Source organism: Strix uralensis, chromosome 7 (assembly GCF_047716275.1).
Source record: "Strix uralensis isolate ZFMK-TIS-50842 chromosome 7, bStrUra1, whole genome shotgun sequence".
Classification (NCBI taxonomy): domain Eukaryota; kingdom Metazoa; phylum Chordata; class Aves; order Strigiformes; family Strigidae; genus Strix; species Strix uralensis.
This window is the reverse complement of record NC_133978.1, coordinates 29,310,054-29,319,288: the sequence shown is the minus strand read 5'-3', so window position 1 is coordinate 29,319,288 and position 9,235 is coordinate 29,310,054. Positions and strand designations below refer to the sequence as shown.

Here is a 9,235-nt window from a genome sequence, read left to right as displayed (position 1 = left end):
CAGCAGCAAGACACCACTGGTACATAATGTTCTGACTGAACTCCTTCTACTTCCATTCTCTGATTTCACCTACATCTTGACTTATATAGCAACGCTTTGAGTTCTGGAGCAGAACAGAAAATAAATGTCCTTCTGCTCAGGATATGGTTTCTGTTAGCATTACTCCCTACTCCAGCCTTTAGGATAATTGAGGTTAGGACCTAGAGTAAACACGACCCTACTTCAGAAGGACAGAGAAGGATTATAACCACAGACTCCCCTAGCACGTCTAGCCCAAACGGGAAGCCATTATTAGACAGTCTCTGCAAACGTGACTTCAGCAGGGATAAGTGTGCAGCGTTACAAGTTCAGTGGTTTGGCAGTAGTGCTGTCTCAGAGGATGACAGTTTGCACTAGGTAACTGCATCTTAACTGCAGAGACTACATTATCTGTTTTAGCCTTTACAGTGCCGCACCCCTCTCCGCACAACCAGTCCAGTGACTAACAGCCACCTGGAAAGTGGAAGGAAAAACTGTGTTTAAAGACAATTCTGTTTGCTTTTTATTTATTTTCAAGATATCAGTGTTACAATTTTTAAGTAACAAGGTCAGTTCAGGGACTGCCCACCAGCAATGCCTGCAAAGAGGCCAGAGATAGGAGAACATCACCTCTAAGTAAAACTAACATTTTCCTTCATGCAATATACATAGCCAGCAATGACTTTCCATCTCCTGTCTGAAGCCAGCATATCCTCCTCCTTCACAGGAAGGAGAGGAGTTCACAGATTTCTCAGCACAGATTTACTCCCGTTATGAAATGCAACCACAGAAGAGCCCACACCAAATTACACTAGGTCCCCACAGCTCACACTGAAAAGAAGCACTGACACTTCAGCAAGCATATGTCTACTGGCACCTCAGAGCCCATAATCGCATGCCTCAGGGCTGTTCTTCAAATAGAGCTGGAGGTAATCTTTGAATGTCTGTGGGTCAGTCATTGTAGCCTTGACAGCAGGGTCCTCCTTCATGGCCTCCATCAAGCGTTGGAGCTTTGGGGTGTGACTCAGAGCGCTACAGGAAAAGGAAAGAGACCAAGTAACGCAAATGGGAAACTTGGAGGGCATCAAGGAAGCAAAACAGCTTGAGGAGTTCTACTTTATGGCTTGTTTTGCTTTCTCCCTCCCAGTATAATGCTCAGCCCAGAGCAGGTGACAGAAATACGTATCAGACCACCAGAAGACAGACTAGCATTTGCAAAGTGAAAGAGTTCTTACAGAGCTAATGCATTCTGCAAAGCTGAGCAAAAACACAAGTGAGCACTCATTGTGCAAGATATCCGCATATTTCTGCTTATGTCATCCCTGCCGCAAAAGACACATTTCTTACTTATCATCTGCTGAGTTGAGGGCAGAGACTTGCGCACCACTGCCTCCCTCTGGAATTGCTTTGTCAGTGGTGATTTTTGAAGCAAGTGCTGTGTGCAGTGGTTGAGTCCTCCTCCACAACCCACGAACTACTTCTCTCCTCTCTCTTCCATACAGAGACAAGCTGTGCAGTTTGTACTGCCCTGCAACCCAGCAGCTCAAAATGCAGAGCAGTCTGTTGAAGACTGAGGATTTGACTAAGAGACTAAATCCACAAACCCACTCAGACACATTTGAAAAAAAACCCCACCATGTGGCAAACCAAAAGCTTAACAATGTAAATTGCTATTTTCATTCTCTTCTGGCAGACTGACCCAAGTACTTTGCATTACAATTTCCAACTCCCAAGTTTAGTTAATGCATAACTTCTCCAGGTAACTCCTAGCCCTTATCCAGAAAGCATCTTTTCTTAACATACAATGGCTCAGATCCTCAGTCATTCAAACACTTTAACATCTCTAGACCTGTGCTCCTATGTTGCTTGTAATATTTCCCCTTTCAATCAAGGACCACACAGGAGACAAAGTAGGTTAGCAAGCCACGGGCAGAGCCCTCATTTTACAGTGCCTGAGTTTCAATGCTAAGGATTCCCTGTGTTTGCCTTGTTCTTCAAGAACTGTTCAGGCACCAGGACCAATAATGGTTCAATTCACACTCCTTTGTCAACTTGGCATTTCCAAAGAGGAGCAGAAGACTGCATTTCAAGTCTGAGGCTTTGGACCAAGAAATTTGAAACTAGGCTTCCATCCTTCCATCCCCTTCAAATAAAGACCATTTTCATCTATGACGTTAGGAATGGAGAGAAAGTCCTGTGTTTTGACCCCTTCTTCCAGATCTGTCAAAATCATTTGGTAGGAAAACAGACCTGATGAAAAAAAGCTTGTTTACAGAAGACCCTGAAAAACTCATCTCTCTTTTGAGAAGATGCTTCCCCCAAACTGTAACACAATACGAACTTTCTTCAGCAGCCCCCCAAGGGTGGCCCATTGCTGTAGAGTGTATGGAAAGAATATTTATACTGAGGCACTTCAGCACACACTAGAAGCTAGGCAAGGTACTCACTCCTTCAGCTGGAATGGTTCCAGACGTTCAAACCATGGCCAGATCATGTAGTCAAGCATGGAGATTGAGTCTCCACCATAAAACACAGTGTTGCGTTTGGACAGAATCTGCGAGGGGTAAAAGATGACAATTGTTCTCAGAAGGAAAAATTACCACAACAGAACAGTAACAAAAAGGCCACTTCATAGTGGAGTGCAGGCATACTGAAGGGATCGGACAGGAAATGATGGAGATATAGTTTAGTTCTCCTCTGCACGCAATATCTGAGGAGTCAGAGCTACTCAGTAAAGCAGCTGTAGTATCAAGCTTAAATATTTCACTCAGTCCAGCTCTTCTCCAGAGGTTCAAAAACTGTCACAAAATATTAATCACTAGTGAGCTGCAGCTTGTGCACAAACAAAAAGGAATTTAGCTCTCAGAATCTGTCAGTTCGTGATTTCTTACTTGACAAAAAGCATTAATAGCACAGACTAATCACACATAACAATGCACATGCGTTTCTTGAGCAATAAATTCAGCTAAATTTAACATCTAGATAAACCAGAGCACTGTTTTAGCATGGACTCTTTTCCCATGGCACTTGAGGTGAAGTGATGTCAGGAAAGCATTTAACACATTGTATCTAGAACAGGATTTGATTCCAGGTGCAAAGGAAACAGGAAGCAAGTGTAACATCCACGCACCAGGAAGAGATTCCCTACAGCTCAGCACAGAAGGCAGGGCCACAAAGAATGAAGCAAGTTCTCCAGTTACATTTATGTTTCTGATACATTTCAAGTGCGGTGGTCATCCAAGTTGAACATGATTTAAGGAACCTCCAGAGCTTGGTCTCTTCTTTCATAAGACTAGTCCCTCTGTTTTCAGGCACATCAGCATTTTAAAGGCAGAACTTGAGAGACCTCACAAATATTTGTCTTTTTGGACACACAACACTATACTCCTATGGCATTTACTCCCTGTCCCCTAACCCCCATGATCTAGTAGAAATTTTAAGGCAGCCTTCAGGAAGCATCAAGCAGTTTGAATTACCAGGTGTCTGGCAGAACACAACCCAGCACTGCACGGTTGCAGAGACGGGAAGGCAGCTCCCTCTGCTGGGTAGCAGCAAAGTCAATACAGAAGTGTTTCAAAACACTTCCCTTCTTGAATCGCTCTTGCGATAGGCTGAGCGAGGTTTACATGGCTCTGTTCCTTCCTCCCATCCTCAGCTGACCTTCAGCTGCTGCTGTAAAATCCTTCAGGGTATGGTAAAATAGAGACACCGAAGGAGCAGCAAGAATTTCACAGCATTAATAAAGCACGAAGAAAGATAATTCTTCCTTATTGTTTAATAGATCTGTATTTCAGGGAAGTGAAACACACACGGCTTCAACCAAGAATTCATTTGTCATCTGCACTAATCCAGAATCAGCCTGATCAGACAGACAAGACTACTCTGAAAACAGTTTTACTTTGGCAACTCAGGGGGGTGGGTAAGCTGAATGCACAGCACTGTTAGAATTAGGAAAGTACTAGAGAGCTATTAGTAGCTTTGCACCTGAAGAGAAGCACTCTGGAGGAACGCTTCTTGATTGAGCCAGACAAGCATTAGTCGTGGCTGCTATGATAAAGGCAGGTCTGACAGCTGTTCAGACTAGCCAAGAACAACTACCGACACTAAATCAGGATTGTGAATTTCCCAATGCAGCATCAAAGCCACCTGGCACTTCCCAGAGCTCTGCTGAAGGTGCATTACACCGTGTGTAGCAGAACACAGCCCAGGGCTGGATTTCTGCAAGGGACAGATTACATTCTGCTTCCCACCACCCCCCCAAAGATAAGCTCTTGAACAAAAAATATTTTATTTCATCACCAGTGTATCTGCACTGATTTCAGCAGAGCTACAGCACAGCTGCACTTTTCAGCAGCTCGGACTCCTCAGGCCTGCTCTTAGAACATGCTGCAAGGGCTCCTTACATTTAAAGCACAACAAAGATATTTAAGACAACAGCAGTCAGCTGGAACTTAAAAAAACATTCCACAAGTCCACACAGCCTTCATCATACAGATGAAGTTTAGGTTAGCTACTTGGAATTTACTCTAGTGGTGCTGCTGGTGTGCATCCTAGGCTGGGGGGAGTAAATTGAAAGATTGTTCCTTGCTGTAACTACCAACTGAAGGAGAAGAGATCTAGCTCCAAAGGCCAAAGCATGAAAGAAAAAAGGATCACACAATGACTGGCAACCTGCTCATTATCACTAAATACTCTTACCTCTTCAAGTTTGCCAAACTTTTCAGCAATCTCTGCTTTCAGCGCCGTGGTGTCCTGTCCATCTTTGACTGCCACAAAATACTTGAAAACTATGGGTGTTATCTATACAAAGGAAAGTATAAAGTTTTTAATGTTCCTATTACAATAATACAAGTCACTCAGAGCTTAAGATGTTAAGATACTAAAGTTAAATAAAATGCATTACCAAAAATCTTTTATTGTTCAGAAAAGGTAACCAAAGGCTTAAAGGAAGAACAAATGCAAATACTAAAGAATTTTAGTTTTGTAATAAGAGAACAATGGAAAGAGGAGCACATTTCCCATTTGCACACACTACCAAAAAAGTAGCAAGGTGCAGAGTGGTACTCTTTTCCTGGTTTCATATTTCTGAAATCCAAATGCACTTTAATTATCAGCATTTAAGGTACTTTTTAGAAAGAGATGTGCAGCCTAGGATATGCAGGCTTCTACAAACCTGTGCATTTTCTAATTTGGTAATTGCCAGAGAAAAGCATATAGTACCAGGAAGATGCCCATTGGCCAAGCTTAATTAAACTATATTGTCAAAAGCTCATAGACAAACATTTTTCTAAGATCTTGTCATTCATACAACCAACATTCCTGCATGTTTTGTTTCTTGCAACATGCTTCCCTGTAACCCTCTTCCTAGCATGCCTATTCAGAAAGGCCAGTTGTAAATATATCCTCACTTCTATTCCCCTTCTTTGTCCACGTCTCTTTGCATCTTCCATTACTTCCTCATACCCAAGCTCACTTCTTTCACTTCCTAGACCCTTCAAAGCACATGCTTGTACAGAGAGGTTACTTCCAGTCAGCCACAGTGCCCAATTCCAACCACTACTGAGAGCCAAAACCAGTTTCCTTATACAGGTCCCACGTCTACAGCCACCTGCCATCTCTTGTCCATGGTTGTAGGCTCTCAGTCAGGCACTCTTCACATTCCGCATTCATACAGTACTTCGACAGAAAGACTCAGATTAAAATACAGCAATTGTCACTGCCTAGGTTTCAAGCATTCAGCTGGTTTAGTCTACTAACCTTTGCTCTATTGTAGGACGCTCAAAATCCTGTCTCAGCATATACACTTTCACTAGCTCAGCTGTCTTCCTGCATCCATCCCCCAGCATAAATGCTGGGAGCAATTCAGACACACAGTGGTTTGTATGTGCCCACAGTAAGAGACCCCAAATAACTCCTCTGGTTAGTTAAATGCTTTTCCCAGACATAAGACCTGCTTTAAAGGATGAAAGCAGCATTGGCAAGAGAGCTGCAGTTTCTGGTGCTATGGTAAAGTAAGAAACAGAATCCCACCCTGAGGGCTCAGTACCTTTGAGAACTGTTCCAAGAGCATCTTCTGAAAGGCTCGCTCATATGGGTCCGAAGGCATCAACTTCTTCCCCGGAAATGCTTCATCCAAATATTCACAAGTGATTGGGGACTCATAGATCAGTTGGCCCTTGCTGGTCTCCAGAACAGGAACCAGCCCAAAGGGGTTCTTCTCAAAGAACCAGTCAGGTTTATTCTTCAGATTGATGTTGATTATTTCATGGCTAAAATAGCAAAAGAAACAAGACCCAAAGTGTGGGAGACAGGCAAATCAACATCGGCCTGTCATCTCTGCGCAGCCCCTAAGAAACAGCTAGGCTTTGGATGAAAAACAGGCCTTGGGAGAAAGATAAGAAACTGCCGAGTTGTGCCAAGGTGGCAGGGAAAAACAACAGACAGCTGCAACACTGAACTGTGGAAAATACTGAACTGTGAGAAGTTATCGCCACATGAACAGCGCGTGAACAAGAAGTTGATTGGTCTGCACAGCGCGTGTGAGAGTGGTCTTATGCTGATAGGAGAAAACGGTGATAGCTATCTAATTGCTGATTTGCTAATTATGAAGTAAGAGCTTTGGCGAGAGCATAAGTACGTACTATTGTAATAATAAAGGGGTTTTCCTTCTGCACTTCATGGAGAGTCCGTGCCTCAATTGCCACACCAAACAGGCTCAGTTCTGCTCCAGTCCACTCCATACCATGATGAAATGCAGTCACTGCACCTCAACTGCTACAGTACTTGAAAGGCTGAATCCTTGTCCCCCTGCTCTCCCTATGTCTTCCCTGAAGTCCTTTGCAGGATTAACCATTTGACACTACTTGACACTACTGCCGTGGGCACTACCCTTTGATGGAGAAAATCAGCACTGACTTACAGTAAGTTGTTTGTTAAACTAATAAAAGACAGATCAACAGTTTGCAAGCACAGAGGCAGCCCTTACTGTCATGCTAAAAACAAAGGACAAGCTCAGAATGCAGCACTCTTATCACATGCAGGTTCTAAGAAAGAAGCACTTGATTGCAAATAAACTACACTCCAATTAAGAAATGCAGTTGAACTTTAATCTGACTTTACATCAAAGACCAAATCAGGAGACCATCCTACCTACTCATCATCCTCACCTATGGCCTCACACTGAACAGGTGTTTAGAGTAAAGGCAAATAGATATTGATTAAAAAAAACCCCATGGGAAATATGTCTGTTACATTCAAAAACCATAAATTATATGCTGTGTTATATGTGTGACCCCAGAAAACTCCTAGCAAGCCCAAGGGTCTGCTAAACACAACTGAACCTTCAGAACAACTGAAAGGTTACCAGAAGGCAACTACCACATTTAGGTAGCCATAAAACCCATCCAAAATCACTAGACTAAAACAACCCCCCAGCTCCAAAATCAGTCCAGAGACTCTAAATAAGGACAGAATTAAACTGACCTGTAAGTTTTAAGGCACCTACTCTTCCAAAAAAAGAGCCTAGAAAAAACAAAACAAACCAACCCAGCTCTCATCTTGCTATCAGGAGAACTGAGTGGTAAGCGTTCACTATGCTAACATGAACTCTCAGCCCTGTGCTGGTTAACAAACTATTGACTTAGTGGGAATCAGAAAAAGGTGGAAAAACATGTTACTTTGAAGCTGTAAACTGAGAGAAGCATTAGTCCTCATTTAAAAACACTGAAATGACATGGCTGTCTTGAAAAAGAAAGAAACGCAAGTACTGAACGACATTAACTTACACTCCAATTAAGAAATGCAGTTGAATTTTAATCTGACTTTACATCAAAGACCAAATCAGGAGACCATCCTACCCTCTCATTGTCCTCACCTATGGCCTCACATTGAACAGGTGGTAAAGTAAGAAACAGAATCCCACCCTGAGGGCTCAGTACCTTTGAGTACTGAATTTGCACAGGAATCAGAAGTTACAGGAACGCAATACATATCCCCTTTTAAAAAGGTCACTCACTCACTATTGTGTTTTGCTAAGCAGTAATGTCACAGAAACGCTGAATATTCATATCTCCCAGAACTTTCACTGCAGCTTACATCAAAATCAAACAATAGCATACGTTAAGACTCTACTCACATTTACCCAGGACAAGCTCAAATACTATTATTGCAAACATTCAGAATGACACGTGAGAAAAAAAAATAATCTTGGGGTTTTTCCCTACAGATTTACTCTGAGCCTTTACATAATTGATTTCATACACAGCCTATTTATTTCCCACTTCAGCAAAACACACACCCCCCCCCACCCCCCCCGAAAAAGAGTCTTAAAAAGTTCAAGCTTTGTAGAAACCACAGAAACCCTTTTTCGTTGTTCTTTTAGGGATGCTTAATGAAGAACCATCTAAGATACCCAGGTAGGAGGGGCAGCTTGAACCACTCCGTGCGAGCCCTGACAGACGGTCACGGCAGCGCGGGAGGGGGCCGAGGGGCAGCGCGGCCGGCGAGGAGCCGCGCCCCGCGCCGTCCCGGCCCGCCGGGAAGGCCTCACCTGATGCCCTTGGCGCGGAGGACGAGGCGCGTCCTCTGGGCGAAGGGGCAGAAGCGCATGCTGTACAGCCGGATCAGCCCCTCGGGCACAGGCCCCGGGGCCGCGCTGCCTGCGGAGAGAAAACACCGTTACACCCGGCACTCGCTTCGCGCGCAGCCCCGCGCCCCCTCCACAGGCCGCCCAGCCCCAGCTGAGGCGATACGGCAGCCCGCCCGCTCGCCCGCCAGGGCCGGCGCTTACCCTTGCCCAGGCTCCGAGAGTGGTCGCCCGCCATCGCGATCTGTAGTGCCGCGCCGTGCCCCGCCACCGCCCAGCCGCCACATGCCCCGCCCGCGGGGGGCGGCCGTGGGGAGGGCGGGAACCACCGCCCCTCAGGGGGCGCGGGCCGATGCCGCGGGCCCGGGCAGCCGGCCGGGAGGTAGGGCCGGTGTGCCGGGCTGCGCCCCTCCCCCGGGGACTGTCGGCGCCCTGCCTCAGGTGACTGGTCCCCACGGAGAGGGGAAGGCTTGGGTGTCGCTGTAGAGACGACAAAGCGACACTTGGGTTTCGGGGACAGGAGCGTCGTGCAGCCCGGTGGTCCCTCCTTGAGCTGACTGTTGTCCCCACTGGGGATGCTGACCCGCTCGCTGGGACAGGCACTATTGAAGCTGCTCTTAATGCTCTCATCTT

General features: G+C 45.3%; 1 protein-coding gene across 1 annotated transcript; it reads right to left on the bottom strand.

The window, feature by feature from the left end:
- Positions 1–517: 517 nt before the first annotated feature.
- Positions 518–9,026, bottom strand: LOC141946069 (glutathione S-transferase omega-1-like). The gene is made up of 6 exons (XM_074875233.1): positions 8,807–9,026; positions 8,567–8,675; positions 6,065–6,287; positions 4,717–4,818; positions 2,466–2,572; positions 518–1,050 (listed from the first exon to the last, which is right to left on the bottom strand). Exons 1-6 carry the CDS (start codon positions 8,838–8,840, stop codon positions 897–899), a joined length of 729 nt encoding a protein of 242 aa, XP_074731334.1. The 5' UTR covers positions 8,841–9,026; the 3' UTR covers positions 518–896.
- Between the last annotated feature and the right edge of the window lie 209 nt (positions 9,027–9,235).

Excerpts from the sequence above, each read along its gene's own strand:
- LOC141946069 (XM_074875233.1), bottom strand. The coding sequence starts at position 8,840 with ATGGCGGGCGACCACTCTCGGAGCCTGGGCAAGG. Across the intron at positions 8,676-8,806 it reads CTCTCGGAGCCTGGGCAAGG|GCAGCGCGGCCCCGGGGCCT; the intron begins GTAAGCGCCGGC and ends TTCTCTCCGCAG. Across the intron at positions 2,573-4,716 it reads AGTTTGGCAAACTTGAAGAG|ATTCTGTCCAAACGCAACAC; the intron begins GTAAGAGTATTT and ends TACCCCTCGCAG.